Source organism: Rhea americana, unplaced genomic scaffold, assembly GCF_003343005.1.
Source record: "Rhea americana isolate MKP2758 unplaced genomic scaffold, rheAme1 scaffold_173, whole genome shotgun sequence".
NCBI lineage: Eukaryota > Metazoa > Chordata > Aves > Rheiformes > Rheidae > Rhea > Rhea americana.
In genome coordinates, this window is record NW_028185850.1 from 1,475,392 (window position 1) to 1,496,678 (window position 21,287).

Genomic DNA, 21,287 nt, shown 5'->3' on the forward strand with positions numbered 1-21,287 from the left:
TTCCCTGGAAATTCTTAGAAGGGCTATTTTATTCAGGATGGTATTATCATTATGCCTTCTTGGCCTGATCTCTCCTCCTCATCTTGTATAGAAACAAATCCTGTAGCATTTTTGCCAGAGATGAACAGGCAAGAAGCTCTTACCCCAAGTGTTGCTGACAAGAATTTGGCAGTAACATGCACATATACCTGAAAAGTCCTTGTGAAAAGTGCAATGAGTTACAATCCTAATGACTTTGCGGAAGGATGTTTCAGCAAGGTTACAGCAGAGGGTAAGAATAAAGAAAAATAACAATTTCCAGAGACAGGACTCCCTACTCCCACACCTCAGTATCACCTTGGAAATCTGCCCTGAAAAAAACAATGCCTCATCTACATTCAGAGAGATTAGAAGACCATATGGCRAGTTTAACCTCTACCCTTTGGAAGCCATCCCTGGTTCACCACTTCTAGGATTGATCTATGGAGGCAAATATGCACTGTTTCATCCCGGGCTGGTTAGTTCTGAGGTGATGTGAATACAAAGAATTTATAGCACTGGTTGGTCATCTTATTTTAGAATGGCCTTTCCTTCAGTGGCTGTTCACTTGCTCACTTTATAAAGATCAACATCTCTACTCTGAACAGTTTAGGAATTATTAAAGCAAAGGTGTTCGCAACCGGTAAGARTCTGCAGCTAGTGTTTATGTTAAAACCCTCCTGTGCACTGAGATGGACTCCAGTTATAGCTAGCAAAGCACCTAAAGGGACTACATACGATTTTAYTTACTTGAAGGAATGAATACTAGCTTCTTATACAGTAACAAATTACCTGCTGTACCTGAAATACAGTACTTGGCGTCTTGGAAAGGCCAACCTCAATTGCAGATATATGTAAGAGCAAAAACTTCAGTTGGGAGAGAAAATGTACAAACTGAAATTGCCAAAGGAAGAGAGASACAGCAGTTCTTTCCCAGCAAGGATATCAATATATAATGAGAATGAGTCATTATGATGCAGCTCTGTGATTCAGACAATTCAAACCCACAAATTTCCTAATATGTACGGAGTTCAATGATTACCAACTGTGCAAAATGAATGAAAAGAAAAATGTCATGAGAGCGTCAGAGGCAATGTCAGCACACAGAAAACTTGTGAGATTTGAAAAATCCTTTTGCCACCTTTAAGGACTGTAAAAGAATTGAACAGTTTCCTCCAGCTCCCTGGAAGCCTGCTCAGAGCCTGTCAAAGTTGTCACTGCATTTCCTCCGGGGAGCTGGGAGAAGTAAAGAGATCAGCAGAAATAGTCACAAAGGACAGGGAAATGAGTCATCCTAGTTCACTGTTAATGATCACATCAATCCTTCACTGTATCAAATTATAAATATGCACTAAACATTAAAGGCATTTTAAGGCAGGTTTTGGAAGAAAACAGTTAATCTCATTTTTGTTCTTTCTAGGACAGAGAGTAAGATGATCCTCAAAGAAGCTAGTAGTTTAAACAGATTTACAAAGAAAATAATTATAAAGAATATGAAAACTCATTTTCATGYAGGTTTCAGGCTAGTAGAGGCCAGTCAGACCTAATGGTGTTTTAAAAACCATTATTCTCCTCTCTGTCCAAGCTAAAGGAAAGATTCAGTATAGAAAATGTCCACCAAAATATTTGTGGTATTGGCAAAGCTGCAAAGAACTGAAATTTTTACAGGATTGTGAACCTCACCAGGCATAACGTCTGTCATACTACCATACAGCGTTTAAGCCAATATTGCTATTAAAAGTGAAATCCTTTGCACTGATTAGTTAGAAGAATCACACTGGAAGGTGTATTACAACACCTAAGAGTTCAGCTACTGTTCTATAGATTTAAAAAGAAAATCTATAATGTAGTTTGTGTAAAATGCATTAATAAATAATCATATAACAATTTCACTCATGTATTTTTCAGAATCTAAGACAGTCATAAGCTGTTGCAGAGCTGCTTTTATTAATGTAAAAATATTTATGAAAGCATACCAACTATTCTGCTTATTCAAATACAATAGTCCATAATTAACACACACATTCATTATTCAGCCACAGTTCTCATCAACCTTTACCAACGTTATAAAACAGGGATGGCCAATGGTTCTCATTAAGTCACACATCAGACCTTAATGAGGTCAAGAGTCACAGATATAACTCAAAATTTGGAGAACCAAAGAGGAAAAGCTCTGTGAATGTCTTGCAAGCAAAATTGACAATGATTATCCAAAAGCTCCACTGTTCCTGATGGAAGATGATACACTAGGAACTCAGTTGGGTTCTCAGTATATGAAACTCATCACCCCTTCATTATTCACTGTGTCCAGTTCTGGGCTCCCCAGTACAGGAGAGACATGAAGCTACTGGAGAGAGTCCAGTGTAGGGCTACGAGGATGATCAGAGGGCTGGAGCACCTGCCCTATGAGGAACGGCTGCAAGAGCTGGGCCTCTTCAGCCTGGGGAAGAGAAGACTGAGGGGGGATCATATCAATGTGCATAAGTACCTGAAGGGAGGGTGTCAAGGGGACAGGGACAAACTTTTTTTAGCTGTCCCATGTGACAGGACAAGAGGCAACGGGCAGAAATTGAAGCACAGGAAGTTCCGCCTGACCGTGAGGGGGAATTTCTTCCCTGTGAGAGTGACGGAGCACTGGCACAGTTTGCCCAGAGAGGTTGTGGAGTCTCCTTTTCTGGAGATCTTCAAGGCTCGCCTCGATGCAACCCTGTCTACCATGCTCTAGGTGACCCTGCTGAGCAGGGAGGTTGGACTAGACAATCTCCAGAGGTCCCTTCCAACCTTACTGATTCTATGATTTACTGCCTGTCACGAGTGTTTCCGACTGCCCACCAGTCTTATGCCAGCATAGTCTCACAACCCAAGCATGGTAGCCACCCTAAATTAGCTGTGATATACCTGCATAACAAGAACCAGAACTATCCATTCATTCAATAAAATGTAAGGTAATTTCAGAAAAACATTTCTGTTTACAAGTGATCATCCACTTCTCATGCTCCATGTCCAAAAATATAATCACGTTACTAAGTGCACAGAAGAGATAAACGGTATCATCTGGCTTTAATACAAGATTCTATCTATTCCATCTAAAGTTTGTTTGACATAGAGCATGCAATTGGAACTAATTTGTTAAGCTTTCTCTCTCCAGACCAGCAAAGAGAATCCAAGGATAAATTAAGGCCCTTTAATATTAAAAACCCTTCATTTTTAAATCTATTTTTCTCTCTCTTTTCAAGGCTAGCAGAAAAAAAGACAAGCAATGCTGCAGTATCAACAACTAAAACTGCCTAAGAATGATCCTGCGTGTGCTTATTTGAGAAAGCATTTAATACCACAAACAGGCATGATACAAAAGGACATGCCTATTTAATGAAACTGACTTCTGAATTCTTCTCTTGTTGAACAGTAAAATAAACTGCTTCCACACAGGCTTTGATTTCTTCATCTGAACACTCACAGATGTAATGTATTTGAAGTACAGCAGATTTCTGCTAATTAACTAGGCAGTTAACTAGGCAAGAGTTTATTTTCTTAAATTCAAATAAGGTACGTTGAGATCTGACAAAAAGGAGAAAACAAAGGAACAGAGAAACTTCCACTAAATGAACAGCAAATATATATTCATGGACCTCAAGAAAGACAATATTAAACTAATGGCTGAATTTCAGAAAAACTAACCTCTTCAGAGCGGGAAGACTGCCTTAGAGCTTACATTTCTGTTTTACAGACGGAGTATGTAGTTACTTTAAACCTATTTTACCTTTATTATTTACTGATCTTGGGCACTATACAAAAACAGCTATAATGACATTCATATATAATCTTTTCCAGGTAACGAATGAAGATTAACATCAATGCTTTAAAGAGACAATTTTGTTGAATCACCTCCGTATCACAGGACAGCTATCTGGGGCTGTTTGCAGCTGGTCATGTTCTTTCCTATACATTCTTAAAGTGTGGTTTTGAGTAACACTGCTTCTTTTCATGTGTTGTGCAGTATCCAACTCTGCCTCTCCCCATTACTACTTCATAAAGCTGTTGGTAAGACAAAAGAAGAATTTCTTACCTGGTGTTATGATAAGCAAGTTAGATGTATAACTTTTCTATCTTCATCTCGCTGTCAGAGTGTTGACTATATTATTCAGAATCTAGGAAAAGCAAGGGCATAAGTTAGCTGACTGGTAAAACTTGAGAGAACCATCAGATTCAAGGCTAATTGGTGAATCTGGCGAAACAGCTATAAGACAKGTGAAGCACAACATCAGTCCCTGTGATTAAGATGTGCTACTACTATGTTGTAACAGCTGCAAAGTAAGTGTCACTCCTTTGAGGTGCCTTTGTCACCTCAAGACTGTAAGTCTGGGTTCTTTTCTAAATTGCAAAACTGAGAAAGCTGTAGCTGATCTGTGAGCTTTCTAGGAACCATCCCTCTCCTTATAAYGAGGGCTTGTACATGCAACAGTAGCCCAACTGCTGAGTTAAAGCTGCACTGCTACATGAGCTGCTGACAGGAGTCATCTTACCCTGCACACTTGGCATTCATTCTTCCTCATTAAATGAATCTGGTGACTCTCAAAGCACACCTGCATTCTTCCCTACTTTTACAAACTGAGAGGCCTCTAAAAATCTTGGGAGGACCCTAAAGTGTTAGCCTATTGCATACTCTGAGCAAATGAAGTTGAGTGCTCATTTTCACTCTCTATCTTAAATGATCAAGGACAGTGGCATTTTTTTTCCTAGCAGTATACAACTCAAGAGCCAATCAATATATATATAAGGTAATAAGGCATTTAAAAGCTATAACTTGCACAGCAAATAACTGTGGAAGAATGTAACTATAATTATTTACAATTATTTATGCCTAGAAATCMATTTCTAAAAAATGACTTCTGGCATCCAGCACTTCAGGGTATACCTGTTTACTAGAAGCTAACCAGTATAAAAGCACAAACTGTTTTTGTCTGAGCAAAACAGCTTTTAATAAAACTGTTCATATCATCACAGAATTTTATACCTAGTTCAAACCACTTTTCAAACAATACTTAAAACGTTTAAAACTAYTTGTTATCATCCTTTATCCTTCTAAATATAGTTAGCATCACAGAAAAATTATAAGGTTGGCATATTAATCAGCTTTAGCCCAGTAGTAAAAGCAAATTGGCTGTAATATTCYGCTTTAACATTCAGCTGGTATCTTTTTAGGGGTCATTTAGCTTCCARCAAGCTCAAATGCCATAACTGAAGATGAAGAGGGAGAACTCTGCGAACATGTTTTCTRTTGTTTGAATTGTTGCGTTCAATTTCAGTTTTTTTTTCCCTCTTCTAATGCGCATGCAAAGTCATGTAAATGAAGACTTTGGAAACAATGGGATAGAGTTRTTTTTTAAGTTATTCAGATAGGTACTGAAATACAGGTAGTGATAGGAGTGAAGGGAGGTGCACACTCTTCGCCCCAGGAACTTGTTAAGGTAGGTATCTGTGTCCAAAGCATCTTCAGGCATGTAGATACCTAAATCAAACTATCAGAACCCTATAAAAAAAGAAAACAACATCTGTGTGTCTACTAACCATACTTAATATTTTCTCTTACCATTTTTCATATCTATGCAACTCACAAATTAGTATTTTTAATATTCTAACTTCCTAATTCTGTGCAAAGAATCTTGACAAAACAGAAAAATACAACAGAAATCTTGACAAAAACATCATRCAGTTAAGTGAACAGAGCTCATCTAGAGATATGAAAGCTCTCTCCAAATTAGCTGGCTTATGTTACTTCCAGTAACAAAGCTGGCAAAATAAAACTAAAGTCAAGCTGAAAAATCTGCCCCCTGTAGTCTGCTACACACTCAGGTGACAGCCCTTGATGATCTCCACCATCTGTGCCTGCCCTAACAGTAATGCGTATTTTGAGGAAACCAACTTCAGCTGCAGCAAATGTGAAGAAAAAAAATTGGAGAGTGCATAGATCAGACTCCTCTTGGACTTTGGGTTGTGCTGGCTCCTCTCCAACCCTCCCAGCCCTGAAGAGTGGCTACTAGCCACCCAGCAAAGGCTTCAGTCCGAAATTAGACACCACATGGCCTKAGGGGTGTTAAAGCCTCTAGCTTCTCCTCACCACCGTATCCGCAACAGCCTTCCCTCCCTTCAGACAAAAAGCCCACCCAATGCTACACAATAAACCGTCTAGTTTCCTTCCCCAGACCCTCACACAAGCTGTGCCATGTGGAAGGGGCAGTACATGGCCACGGCCACAGCCAAATACACAGACCGGCTGGAGTGCCCCCCTTACTGCCTTAGCACCTCCACCCACACCACTTTGGGGGCAACCCACATGGCCAGGAAGCACAGAGGCCTCCCCATGCGTGTGTGTAGTAYGGATACGTGGTCGTGCCCACCACACCTGCCTCCCAAGCTCCTGCTCRGGCTACAGGGACACGCCAACGCCAGGAGGGAAACGCGCTCTACCCGCGTCCCCGCCTCAGCGCCGCTGACTCTACTTCGCCACCCGTCAGGAGCCGCCCTGTCCCCTCCCGGGACGGAGCAACGGCCCAACGGCTCCGCGRCGCACGCGGCGGTTGGGGCGGGCTCCTCGCCCGCACGTGGGGCTCGCGCCCAGGCACGCGGCCACCCGCTCGGCGCGCGCGCGCGCGGGCTCGCCCACCCTCCCCGCTCGCCTCCGCTTCCACAGCCCAGGCGGGGCTGCGCCGCGCGTGCGCGGTGCCGCGTCCTCCCGGCGTGCTCGGCGAGAGTGTCATGGCGGCTCCCTGCGGCCGGTTCCTGCACATGGGTTGAGGGGACGCCGGCAGCGCGCGTGGGTGCGGGAGCCGCGAGCGGGGTCGAGGCGGCGCGGCGCGACCATGCTGGCCCTCGAGCGCTCCCTGCTGAGGGGCTTCCTCAGCCCCGCCGAGGCCCTGGCGTGGAAGCAGAGCGAAGTCGCGGCGGCAGGTGAGGGGCGGGCCCGGTCGCTGGTCGTTTTCGGAGGGGGATGGGGGGACACAGGCCCCTGGCCGTTGTGCGCGGCCGTTGGGGCGGGCTGCCAGCGCGTCCCCGGCCGCAGCTTGCAGCTCCCTCCGCCCACTCTGGTGGGGCTTAATTCCCCGTACCGGCGCTCTTTGCCTCTTCCTGGGCTCTGGGGAGGCTCCTGCCGGCGCCCTGGGGGCGGCGGCGGCGGCGGGGCGAGTCGAGGCTCTTCTCCGGGCTCCCGGTCCCCAGCAGGCGCCGGCTGCCGGGCGGCCGGGGCAGCGGGTGCTGAGGCGGCGGCAGTCCCGGTTCTCAGTAGGYGAAAGGCTCTGGCGGGCTCGGGGGTGGCCTGCAGTCGCCCCCCGCCCCCACCTCGTCGGTAGGGCCTTGCCGTTGGTGTCCGTTAGTCACGCCGCTTGCTTCGGCTTTCTCCTGAACCGCGGGTGACACGAGCAGTCCGTTGGAGCTCGGCAGTAACAGGAAACTCGGTTTTGTAGTCAAATAGGAGGAGAAAAACACTGGCATGAGTTACCTGTTCGGTGTTTTTATTATAGTTGTAATTACTTAAAGGAACAACAAACAATCATCTCTTGACAGGACTTAATTAGGTCGATACTGACCCAGCTTTCCTGCAGGAGAACACAGCAGTTTTTAAAAATGTGACATTTGTTGCTGCAAAGGCACTTTCATTCTTCAGTCAGTCTAGAAATACAGTTGTGCGTAGGTCATGTGCTGTGATGTTGAAATATTTAGGGGTTGTAGCCTGTTGCAAGACTCCTTTACCTCACCACTTAGTGAATTTTGGAAAAGCACTGTGTAGATCTAATTAGCTCAATTGCCATATGTTAATTATTATTTAGCCTTAATCACTGTACTATCCAGAAATCTTAGGTGACTCAACTGTCATCTGTCATTTTTTTCATATTTTCACTACRAGTTGTGTATGTTTTGTTTTAGTAATGTGTTGCTGTGAGCTTTGGACATGATTGCTATTGAACAAACATATCTTGTGGTAGAGATAGAAAATGTTGATTCTTAGTCATCACTTGAGTGGGCCCTAGTTAGTAACTGATGATCCTGAAACTAAAGGTAAAGACTGTGACCTTTAATTTGTATGGTGTCTTACAAAAATCCAAACATAGAATCAAGGGCAGGATTTATGAGGTTCTAGACAGYTATGCTGCAGTGTTGTTGGAAAAATAAACATCAGTATTCTTTGTCAGTGTCCTCACAGCTAATAATTCTACTCAAATACAACACTGCCTGTCTGAGCAACTGTAATCCAATATAAGGAAGTTATCATTTGGTGAAAGAAAGTCTCTTCAAAGAACAGGTGAGAGAAAGTTGCTCATCTCTCTGCTCTGTGAATATGATGTCGGCAGGACTTCAGAAGTGTTACTTTTCTTTTGCATGTGCCCTTCCAGGTTCAGCTTAGTCTTTTTAATTCATTTAGCACAAACAATTTCTCACATCATTTGTTTGCTCTTTCTCATAAAGAACATAAATTATTGGTAATTAGCCTGGTGCAGGAAGATGAGAATGAATGTCTTTCTATCATCCATTCTTACCAAGTCATCCATCACTGCTACTGAAGCCGTTTCTGCACTTACTTTTCAGATCGTGTGAGATCTAGATTACTTGCTCTAGCTGGAAGAGCTTGGGGTTGGTGTTTAGTTAGCTTCCTTGCACAGCTGCAGCTTGTGTGGATGTATACCTGTGCTAGTGTTAAACTGGCTAGCTTGGGTACCAAGATTAGTATAGCTATGGCAACAGTGAATACATGAGAGCTGCAGTACTCAACTGGAATCACAAWTTAATCTTGAGGCATCTGTACTATGCAGACTTCTGTATTTCCTCAGCGACACCATTACCAGCATTCATATTAGCTAGTTTAAAACTAGCTAGTAGCTGAAGCAACAGCTTTGACTGCAATCAAATCTGATAGAGGTGCTCAAGAATAGAAGGTTTTAACACTTCAAAGTTGTTCTGACAGACAGCTGCTTGTTTGATTGCACTGTGGTATATTTGAGAAAAGAAGGGAAGGTACCTTCTGTGAACAGAAGATTTAGCCTAGTCAAGAATATTTGGTTGTTTTGAAACTCCTTAGGAATTGAATATATGTCATTTAATGAATTCTCTACCTGCTTTTTCCAAGACAAATAGAACGTAGATTTGACAGATAYAGCAAGTGCTCCTAAGAATCTGACCTCCTATGTAGACTTCTCATGGAGATAGTAAATCTATGTTGGGGAAATAGTCTTTCCTTTAACTGCTGAGAATATTCACAGAGAACGGGCAATGTGATTTTACCTTTATAAAAAACCTCTGTAGTCTATGCATTTTTATGTGGGATTTTATTCACTGAACTTTGACAACTATTGAACTGTTTTTTTTGTCACAGCTCTCTTGTTCTCCTAAAAGGGTTCTGTAGTCTGTGAAATTATTGTCTTATATGTAGGATTTTACTATAAGACACTAACTTAAAATGTTTTTGTGGAGGAAAAAAAACCTCTCTTCTGATAATTGAAGTTGTCTTTGTTAACTTTGGTATAGGTGTTTGAAAGGCCATCCATATATTTCCCTTGAAATTCCTGTGCAATTTTTTAATGCTTTGTATTCGTAGAACAGTTTGTATTTAAATACAGCATTAAGACCAGCTCTGTTAAATTCCTTTTGAATAAGGTGACTCCTGCTACTGCTATTCTTTGGCTTAAATACCGCTGCACTTTTTGCAAGATAAATTAAAATTTCTTTTTTTTTTTCAAAGAGGAGATGTATATGCTTTGATTTGAATAGCTCTTCTAAGATAAAGTTGTTTCAAATTTGACACTTTATTTATTTATTTATTTTACAGAAAGTGGACTGTTGTTGCAGTTGATTTTCGATGGGAAGTACGAGGCAATATTTTCAAATTCAACCATCCAGAATATTTTCAATGCACCATCTATGATAGAGGAGAACATTGACAGCTACTTGGAGAAACAGATACTAGCATACCTGGACTGYCCTGCAGAGGCCGATAACATGGAAAGGTGGAAATAATTGCCTATTATAYGCAAGGTCAATAGAGGTCGTGTTAGATTTTACGAAGGGCATTTTTTTCATTTAGAAATACGTGGTCTCTGAAAACTCTTGAGTGAGAGAAAATTTGAAAATTAATTTCCTATGATATGCGAGTTCCTCCTCTTCCCCTTTCCCCCTCCCCCAACATTCCTGCTGGAGCATCARTTGTTTCCTTCATTAGATAGTATTTTGATATGAAAGCTTGCTGAAAACTTTAGCTTTATTTACAGTGGTACCTCTGAGGCTGCTGGTATAAAGAAGCCATCTTGCCTTGCATCTTCCAGCCACTTACTAACACGTTTATCTCTGAAGCATTGCATTACATACATGTGAATACTTGAAGTACAATGGAATGTTACTGTCAAAGCAATGTTTATTCATATTTTTCAGGCTGATTTGTAGTACAATTTTTTTAATCTTATTGTAAAATGAGTTAGGTATTACTCATGGGTGGTGTCCATAGATTAACTATTTTGTTCACAAAACTTCCTTTGCAATAGATTCACTCTAGCTTAATTTTTTTGCCTATTCTAATCTTATTGATAATGAGTCTGACTTTAGTGTATACAATTTGCTAAGTAAATAAATAGACTAAAATCTTTCACACCAGGAGTTGTGGAAGTAGAAAACGTGTGTGTGTTTGTTTGTATATATGTATGTGTGTATATGTACACAGATATACATATATGTATGTATATATATATAAAATTATGTGTGTGTGTATGTATGTATATGCAGAATGATATGCTTCTGTTTTCTGAATTGGAATGTTCAGAGATTGTTCCCAGGGATTTTGTGTCTCTTTTTTGTTGTTGTGCTGCTGCTGTTGTATACTAGCTGGAGTTTATATRGTGACATGATTTTGAGAAAAAAATTCAATATTGTTAACTTCTGTGTTCTTGGAATAGTTTGTTCTGAATGATGCAGCAAATAAAGGTCTGTTGGAACTTGAAACAGACTGAAAACTATTAACCCAATCCTGATTTTAATCATTGATCAAAATACACGCTGCTGCACATGAAAGAAATAGCCTTTATAAACTGCTTAGCTTGTTAAAAATGATCATGTATCATGCATTCAGTAATATGCTATACTTAATACTTTATAATTTCTTGTCATGGTGATGCATCATCTTCTCTTCCCTCTATGAGTTTTTATCAGTTTATGTCCCATTTAGAGGATGGTGCTCTAGTGCTCAGAAAGCAATCTGTTTCTCAGGTGCTTTGGTCTTACAGCTTTCCTCATTTCTTCTGCAACTCTAGGCAACATTAGAAGCCCTCTGTCCAAAGATATGAAAGCAGAACCACAACAGTGAACCTTTCAGAAGCAGAGGTTTATCTGCCCAAGATTACAGGCTAGAGTTTTAGTCAAAATGAGAGCGTATACTTTTCAAAATGTACTAGTGTCTTCCAGAAGGTGTTCTGTTTGTAGCAGTCAAATTAATTTTTCAGGCTCCATTAGTAATATGAGACATTTTGAATGATATTAGCACTGAAAGAAAAATTGTTTGCATCATCTTCAGAATAGAAAATCTTCAATTAAAAGACAGATCACTTCCTGTTTTAGGTAAGCATGGCCTCCAGCACTTATATCTGTAGCATGCTTCTTTGTCTCCAGTGACTTTCTAGATTAGAATGTGTTCCACAGTTATTTTTCAAGCTGCAGGCCCTGTGCCCTATGTGACTGCCTTATGGAGGAAATTAATGCAACTTTTTCATATTGTTATGTTGACCTTTCACTGCTTACAGTCAAAATATCTGACCCTTCTCCTCAACCCCCAGTGATCCTAACAAATGCAGTAAATCTCTAAGTTCTAGCTCAGAAAATGTAGTAATATGGTGACTTTCTGTGACTTTCAGTAGACAGGTCCTARTTCAAATTTTGGCTTTTTTTCCTGAACTGCAAGTCTTAATTCTGGAAATTCAAAAACTCAGTGGGATCTCAATTCAAATAAAAATGAAAAGTTGGATAATGTTAACCTTATTCTTTTAGCACAATACAAAACAACACAAAGTACAGTTTTATAATAGCATTAAAAACTTATGGAGTTCTTTCACTGATGCTRCAACTTAAGAAGCTTGAGAGCAAAACAGCTCAATATTTGATTTTTTTTGATAAAATCTGTTACTTTTCCCACTTTCACATCCATGGTTCAGTAAGAAAAGTATTTTAACAGTATTTTAAAATTTGTTGCAACCTTTTCATAATCTTAACTGCTTTTCTCCTTCTATCCCTCGGGCATTTTTCAATACGGTACTTTTAAACTTCCTGGCTTAAAAATAAAGTCTCAAAGTATTCTTCTTAAACCTAAAAAAGATTTTTTTTTCCTGCTATGGCTACTCAATTCAAAGGTTAACACTTATCTTCTATAGAAAAATATAGTTTGGTAGTATATATGTGTCTATATAGAAGGGAATATCTTTTTGTTTTTCCCTGACTTCCAGTTGAAGGAAGTGCATTTTTTGCCTCAGATATAGTTTGATTCTAGAGACTGGAAGGAAAGTGTGTGTGGAACACAAGGAAATAGTGAAATGTTTTAGGAGAATTCTGAAGAGCTTGAACACCTCTTACTGTGTTTGGTTCTAAAACCTAGAGGAACAAGGAAATGAGCAATAACATTGTTTTTTATTGAMCATATGTTTACCTTACTCAATATATTAATGAATAACAAACTTTCCAAAACAAGTGCATACGATCAAGTTTATATTTTGATTTCTCAACATGAACACTGAATGATATTTCTGATATGTCTCTTGGGGCATCTGATAGTCAATAAACTGGTGTGCCATACATATTGAAAACCAAAAGTAAATATGTTCTTTTGTTTTTGCAGCTTGAGCTGATGCATTTTGTTTGGAAAAAGTAACAACTCATTCTCTCCCTCCTCTTCCTCCCTCCCTCCTCTTCCTCCCTCCCTCCAGAAAGTACAGAAGGGAAATCATAGAAAAATAAAAACATAACCCAATCTTATTTTAARCATAGACAGGCTATTGAGTATTTTTTTTACTCTTATATTTTATATGTGAATTCTAGCATAACATGCAAATCCATTATTTTTCCAAATATAAATGGTCAGTTTTGCTTTATTTTGAATCTGAGCAAATATATATAAAGCAGTATAAATATTACAGTGGACTATTTATATAAGTGCCTAATTTTGCATTATGAATCACAATCCTGCTGAGCTTAGTGTAAACATTTGAAACACACAAAAATTGGAAAACCCCATTCAAAAAGAGAAAGAACCAGCAAGATGGGTGGATAGCTAAGGAAATAAAAGAATGGAATAAGACTATGTAGGTCACCAAAATAAGCAGAATACTAGCAGCTGTACTTCTGTTGGTTTTCAGGTAGYACAAAAGAGCAGTTTTAAGGCAACATTTGGGAGGTAAGCATTTACAGAACTGCATTGCTAGTTAGAGGGGTAGTCAGGGAGACAGCATAAAAGAATTTCTTAGGAAAAAAATTAACTGATAGGTGAGGGAGACTAGCCTTGTTGCAGGGATTGCAGTTCGAGATTAATGCTCTGATATAGACTGAGTGATAAGTAAAGCGGAGCTTGTTCATGGATTTGAAAGTGAGAACAAGCAATTGGCGATGACAAATTAGTCTGTGGAAAGACTGAAGTAAAATGATGTCACAGCAATGGGATCTGCTTCAGTCATTGCAGAGGCATTCTGCATGGATATGACTGTAGTAAGACTTCAAGCAACTTCATCTGCTGTGTATAGACATCAGAATGTTAAAAATCAGATTTTTAGTATTAGGAAATCATWAAAAAAAATGTAAATGAGCCTTAAAAAGACTGAAGTTCATCTGTCAAATCCCAATACAGAGATGATCAGTTATACCTTATAATATCTTTTCTTTTTGAAATTTTGAAGCATAACTTGTAGGAGAATAATTTGAAATTTTATGCCTGTGTTGCTTTAGGTGTACTATTAATAACTTAGTGTATGGTAATCGTTATAATTGTTGCTTTATGTCTTTGASTTGTTTAAAAGTTTAATGGTAATATGAGTGGTAATGAATATGTATTCAAACAGTATTTATGGATAGCTAGTTACCATCTGGATAATGGTAACTAGTAAATCTAATCGTTCAACAAGAACTCTATACCACTTCTTTGCTTTCTAACTCTCCTCAAGGATCCCTTCATTTTTTTCGGTCAAGTGTTCCCCACTTCTTCTTTCTCATGGTCCTACTTCTTTTGACACATTCTTGTCCACCAGCCACTTGTTTATATGTGGCTTTTCTGTTTCATTTTGCTTGCTTGCTTGTTTTTCAGGAATTGTATAATATTTTATCCCATTTTTTTCCCATTCTGGGAAAATCGTGCAGCTCTGAGTCCCTTTACAGAAACAGAACAACTAGGTCTTTCGAATTCAGTTATGCTCTTTAACATACCTGGTTTTATATCAGACCAGCACAATTAAAATGTTAACTTTTTCTATATGGGAGGTATGTCTGTGATATGCAACTGGGCCTCTGTTGGCACATGACTGATCTACAACACAATAAGGCTGAAAGTCCTAAAGAAGTCCAAAAACAAATCAGARATTTGTAAGTGTCCTAAAAGTCTGCACCTGTTAAATCTGCTATTGCATTCTGAGGGATTCTATCCTACCTTCTGCAGACTACAGGGGTTATTTGTTTCTGTAGCTGGCTATATCATTAGTAACGTAATGRAGTTAGATGAGCATAGCTTTGTAAATAAGGAAAAGCTTGTCATACTCAGTTTCGGGAAGAAAAACAATTCTCAGAATTTCACCTTTTAAAAAAYAATGCATATTTTAAGTTAAAAGTATGAGTGATTGAGATAACTACTGTCAAAGTATCTGAAGCAAGTCTGAGGTGGTACTTCTGAACTTTTTTAAGGTTAATTTTGTTGCTTAACTATCATGGGGAGTGAAAATAAATGGCTATGCCAAAACAGAAATAAGCATGTTAAATTGGAACATACAGTAATGTAATATTCTCTTTCTGACGATGCTGAGGAAAAGATGCGTYGTAGGAAAACATAACACTGCAATAGGCAAATATAGGATAATCTGCCTCCTGTATTAATCTCCTACTGATCTCTGATAATTAGATACAGTCCTAAATTCTGAAAATATAATTTAATTTTGTTTCCAAAGTGTTGTAATTAATTATAACCATTCTACATGACTAAATGTATTTCCATACCTTTCAGTTTTCCACATGGCTCTGTGTTCTTGAGTACTAGATTCATTATACCAAGAGTTAGATTTTTAAGACTGAGGGTTTTGAATTAGTATGAGAATTAATCAGATTTTGTAGTCTTAATTAAAAATTTAATCTGTTGTTAATTGCTTTTCTTATCTATCTTGCAGGCAGCGACTGGCGTTTCTACTTGGTGTGGGCAGTTTGCAGCTCTTTGTTCAAAGCAATTGGACTGGGCCTCCTGTTCAGTTACAGCCTCAGGACTTTTTGCCATCTGCATTGTTACAGAAATTCTGTGAGGTATACTTGAATTTTAATAAGCTGCCTTTTTATAGTCACTGCAATTCACAAAAAAATCATTTATCCAGAAAAGACAGGTCTGTGAGACAGAGGGTGGGAATGAATTGCCTTTGTCATTGAGTCCTACTGGCTGCTATTGGAAGTATCATCAGCTGTATCAGTTTTTTATACACTTTCCTAAAAGCAGTTACTGTGTTTGCCTTCAGTACTGAAGAGATTTCATGCTGGAAGCATCGGATTTGGATGCGGAAGATATGTTTATTGCATGGTAGCATTTGCTTGAAGGTCATTTGCAGTTGGTAAACTTTATTTTATTTTGGGATGTATTCTCAGCTGGATCAAAGAAAGATACTTAATAAATGGCTTMGAAATTTTCCCTTTCTGGAGAGAGGTAGAAGCTAGGTATTTTGCAAGTAGCAGAATATCTGCCAAATAAAAGAGAATAGGATTTGATTGCTCAGCATCCTGTCAGATTCATGGATGATGCCATGTGAATGACATTGCTATTAATATGAAATMACTAAGACAAATAGCACTTCCAAAAAAGGAGGGGAATATAGGAGTTGAAACTGAGGAGCATCAGAATTATTTGCTTTGGCATCGTTTTACACCTATATCTGGTCAACACCATAACTTGCAGTTAGGTTAGTGAGATACATATGTGGTTTCTGGTGGCAGTACCGTGCTTCAAACTATGTCTGCTACTCCTGTATCTGTGGTTCATCACAGCTTCTTCAGCATTAATTTTYGCTTGGAATTAAAGCTATAGTAAGATACTGACTGACTACTGCAATATATCAGGAGGGAAGTGAGGCTGGAGGATAACTTCAATTACTTTTTCTTCTATGCTTAAGTGGGAACATGATTAAAATGTWATGCTTTTGAAGATAAGTTCTTCTGTCTTTTCTAAAGACATTTGGGGTATAAAACATTTCTAAAAATTTGGGGTATAAGTAAATACAGATCAGATGGGCCATTTAGAAATSCAATTTTCCAATTGTTAAAAGCTAGTTTGAAAAATTCCACTTTCCTCCTTTTTTATTCAGACAGCCTCCTAAATATTGCCAAATATTCTTCCTCCTTTTAGAAGGCATGAATCTTCTTGTCATTCTCAAAAGAGATGAACATTTTTTTGTAGCTTCCATTCAGTAACACGCGACTAATCTGCTTATGCCTTTGTCACCTATAAATGCTACTTTGTTAGCTGTTATTTAACATAGAGGATTTTTTGACAACTGAAACCAGACATTAGTTACTATTAATACAAAGTGATAACTGAGAATATTGTTAAATATAGACTGTAGGAATTGGAAGTAGTGATAAATATGCAAGTTTGCTACATTGTTAATATATAAATGGCAAGTTGAAAAATTTAACTAGTCTTTAAATACTTACCAAAGCACAAAACACCTTCTCGTATAAAACTGAATTTACCTCTGATGAATCTCCAGCTATTAATGTTTTTTGTGAGTTTTTTTGTTTGGTTTTTTTTGGTTAGGTTTAACTGAAAATTCAGTGTTAGTAGAGTGAGTGACATACTGGTTTACCTCTACTAGTTCATTTATACTTCACTATTCTCTGCTAATGCTAAACGTACACGACTTGCTTTGAATTTAGAATTTCATTAGGAATCGGGTATAGACCACGAGCAATGTAAATTCTATAAACTGTGGAATGAGGGGAGGTTTGGGAAGTATATGATAAGTTTCTCATAAAACTYGTGGATCTGTGTTGCGTTATTGTGGCATGCTTTTACAGGAATGCCATAACTCATTAAATCCTGCACTAGTTTCATTTGCAAGTATGTATTTCTAAAAAACTTGAATTCAGGTACAATACATTTTTTAAAAAATAGAAGTTTATTAATTTGGTGTATTTTCTAGAGCTGGTATGATGTGATAGGCTTATATTTTGCTTAATTTTTGATGTTAGAAGTTCAAGTCTAGTCTCCTAATGACTTAATGAGAAACAGCTCTGGAAGCCAAGTGTACTAAATTTTTGAGAAAGAAAAATGAGTTAGCAGAAATTTTAAAGCATGCTATTTCTGAAGGGAAAACATTTTCCGTTTGCCTTTATAAATAAGCAAGACAAACTTGTTCCATTCTCCTGACTTTTGTGGGTGCTATTTACTGAAAAAGGCTAATACTTTATGTTAGTGTTAATACACAGGCTGCCTTTTAAAGCTGATACTGCAGTCCAAAATGATAGTCATAGAAYTGCTTTTGTAGGCAGAGTTTCTAGACTAGTAAAACTCAATGTTCGTAACTTAWATCAACCATCCTGTTTATTGTACATCTTGATGGAAGAATGAGATACTAATTGCCTGTTGAATGAGAAAATACACATGTCCTTTAGTTTCTCTTATGGCTGTGAATTTAATGCATTGATGGGTGTTTGCTTACACAGAGATAGTATTTCAAAAAATAAATTGGCAAGAGAAGATAAAGAAAAACAGACTTGAGCATACTTGACTTCTTAGAAGTGCTGCATCAGASTTTTAGATTTCTTCAAAATATAGCTGTTTATACATTCAGCCGAAAGAAGTTTGGCATTATATGAAGATAGCAATAATATATATAAGTTAATGTTTTTTTTTTCCCAAGCTTACTAAACAGTTATGTGATGAAATATAATATCCAGTTCTCTTTTTTATTAAACATCTTAATTCAAAAGCTTTCATATGTTTTAAATTATCTTTATGTATATTCTTTTCTTTCCAAGGGTTCTTAGTATAAGCACTACATAAAAATGAGTGTGTCGATAAATGATCATTTTTACACTTCCATTAATCTGTTTTTTCTCTCTTGCATGCTCAGACACTAAGAAAAGTTGGGTTGAAAATACAGCTCTATTTTTCTCCATCTCAGCTATAATATGCTATGTTCTGTCATGAAGACTGGTACGATTCCTTTTTTAAATAGGTCTTCCATTTTTCAGGTTTTCAGACTAAAATGGGCTTCTTCCCGTGTCAAGGTTAGAAATTACAACTTCACGAAGCACATTTCTCTTAGCCTGCTCTAAATAATACTATTAACCTTCAGCCTTCCAAGTCTTGCATCTCATTCATTTCAGGAATATTTTTCAAGAATGCTGTTATTATTTTCAGAACTCTTTATTGTATGTGTCTTAACTTTATGACTTTTCAGGCTATATAACATCTGCCACTTCTGTCCTTCCCAAAGTTTCAACKCTGGGTCAGTGGTAGAAGTTCGTTTCTGCTCCCAGACAACAGAATGCATCATTAATTTTACTTTCTTATGGATGCATTAAGACTGCATGAGACTATAATTAATTTCAGTGAAAGAATAAGCCATGAAATAGTCTACTTTAGATGAGTTGCTGGGAGGGGCCCCTTGGATGTCTTCCATTAACRATATTCATGAGTATGTGTACATTATTTCCCATCCCTGAGATTGATTCCAGCCTTATCTTTAGGTTATGATTAAATTCACGTACTCCATTAGGATTTTTAAATGTTTTGCAGAACTGGATTATGCYTTTCTCTTTATGAGTCCATGCACAAGAACAGCTCTGTAATTTCTAAACAGAAAAGCAGTTAGCATTTTAGTTCTTARATGTCTTTTTATTTTTTTAATAATGTCAGAATTTACTATACATGTTCTGACTGATACTGCCCTGAGTTTTAGATGGTAAATGACTTGTGTTAAAGCAAGGTTTTAAAAAAATACTGAGTTTAATTTAAAATGTAAAGTCAATGCCAGCTTTGAACTTGCTAGGATTAGGTCAATACATTTGTGATGAGCTAAGTGCTTATAATAAATGGAATATAATAATAGGCTTTCYGTGTATTAAAGAACTGTCACTATCTCTCTGCACTTAAGGGAATAAAACAGAAGTGTTTAAGTTGAGGTAAGTTTATCCTGCCATAAGTTTCCAAGAAGTTATTGAATATTAACTCAAACCACTGAGTTTAGTATTTTCAGGAGATGAATTAGGCAGAACTATGTAGTAAGATTAACACCAGGGACTGTAAAAATGTTGTGAGGACTGAGTTGTTTTAATTGCTTATCATCTGATTTCATATTCTTCATGGCCAAAGATACTGCTCTTTCTTTAAAAACTAATAAAACAAGTATGATATATTTGGTAACAACTAGAAGCTCCATCTGGAAGAAAATCMCGATGTGTTAATTGATAATACATATGTRTWATCAATATGTAAATAATTCCTAGAAATTCTCCAAATACGTGTATTAGCAACTCCTAATGGTCTTTTTTTAATTTTCTGTTTGGTTCCAACTCATGAGATTTAGAACACATTTGAATAATTCCTTTCGTATTTGTTTTTATTGCTGCTTCTTTTATGTGCAGTTTCATTCTTTTACTGAAAGAGACTGATGTATTACCAATCTTCCATAGATATAATAGCCYTGTTCATAATTCATATGAAAAATCAAGTGTACTATGGAGCACTACTGTCCTAAATCCAACATGATTCCTTGGTCKTGTTAACTCAAACCTTTGAAAATGGCTTCTCTTCTTTCCCCAGATCCGTAGGCTTGGCCTTTTACAGAATCACAGAATTGGTAAGGTTGGAAGGGACCTCCGGAGATCATCTAGTCCAACCCCCTGCTCAACCAGGGTCACCTAGARCATGTTAGATAGGGTTGCATCCAGGCRGGCCTTGAATGTTTCCAGAGAAGGAGACTCCACAACCTCTCTGGGCAACCTGTTTCAGTGCTTTCGTTAGCATAAACTGGCCAGCAAGAAGAAAGAGTTGAATCTTAGGCTGACTGATGTCCTCTTTGGATACTAGTGACCAGCAAGATGAAGCATCTGAAGGTTCTTCAAATTTCTCCTTGTGGAGTGCATAAGGGTGAATGATAGACCCTAAATGTGGAGGCAGAGTCTTGTAAGCAGGGCCAGTCTGCTAATTCTCAATTCCCTTTCTATACTTAAATAAGAGAGAGGACATCCTTAGTGAGGACTCTTGAAAACTACTCTCTTGAAAATAGAGTAGGGGTAGGCCTCATAGGGAACATGACAAGTGCATTCGTAGTTAAACATTTCCACATACTGCACTCTTGAGGCGGGGGGCGGGAGTACTGCTTATGCTAGCTCACCTTGATTACCTATATGGTCTGCAACTCAGCTCGCGTCACTTACCACTGCTGGTTTGGATCGTGAAACTGAGGATAGTCTCCGCTGTAATCTCATCATTTCCTTTGCAAAAGTTTGGAGAGAGAAGCAGTTACAAACAAACTTTTCTGTCCCCAAAATAAGTCTCGAGGGAAGAATCTAGAGCAAAGCACCAAATCACATTACTGGTAACCTGAATACATTTGTCTTCCATTTTTATTTGTGTTACGCCTCCTGGCCATCCTGACTTTTCAGCCTTTGAAGTTTAAAAAGTTTAAATATTCACCTCTTTTATATATAGTTGTTCTCTCACTTTAAAGATTTCTTTGGGACAGTAGATTCTGTTGGTAGCGCTCTGCATTGGTACTATAGTCTCGTGGCAGAAGTTAGATGGATGAATGCTGGTTTAGGCTTTCTCAGCTTCAAGAGAAGGTGGTTTGTTTCCTTTCGCATTTGCTTCACGGAGAAGAGCATGGATTTGTTAAAATAGAGGATTTTATGGCTGTGAGACTTGTTGCCTTCTTGTCAAGCCTGTGACATGTCGTCATCTCTCTCCTATAAAGTGTTCCTTATGTTAATTAGACTGAGCTTTCCAGTGAATGGCCTTGAAATGTGAATTTGTAACTAATTGATAGTTACAGTGTTTAAATGATTGTAGA

The 21,287-nt window shown here is 38.3% G+C and overlaps 1 protein-coding gene and 1 long non-coding RNA gene across 2 annotated transcripts in view; one reads left to right on the forward strand and one right to left on the reverse strand.

Moving 5' to 3' along the window:
- Nucleotides 1-4,162, reverse strand: part of LOC146597986 (uncharacterized) — a 30,550-nt gene extending 26,388 nt beyond the window's left edge. The window contains exon 1 of the long non-coding RNA XR_014895362.1: nucleotides 4,085-4,162. This is a non-coding gene — a long non-coding RNA (uncharacterized LOC146597986). The remainder of the gene's footprint in view (nucleotides 1-4,084) is intronic.
- Nucleotides 4,163-6,751: 2,589 nt separating this feature from the next.
- TTC27 (tetratricopeptide repeat domain 27) overlaps nucleotides 6,752-21,287 on the forward strand; it is a 140,345-nt gene continuing 125,809 nt past the window's right edge. Inside the window, exons 1-3 of the mRNA XM_085301181.1 lie at nucleotides 6,752-6,966; nucleotides 9,836-10,013; nucleotides 15,399-15,528. Coding sequence (XP_085157307.1) covers nucleotides 6,879-6,966; nucleotides 9,836-10,013; nucleotides 15,399-15,528 — 396 coding nt within the window. The 5' untranslated portion in view covers nucleotides 6,752-6,878. The remainder of the gene's footprint in view (nucleotides 6,967-9,835; nucleotides 10,014-15,398; nucleotides 15,529-21,287) is intronic.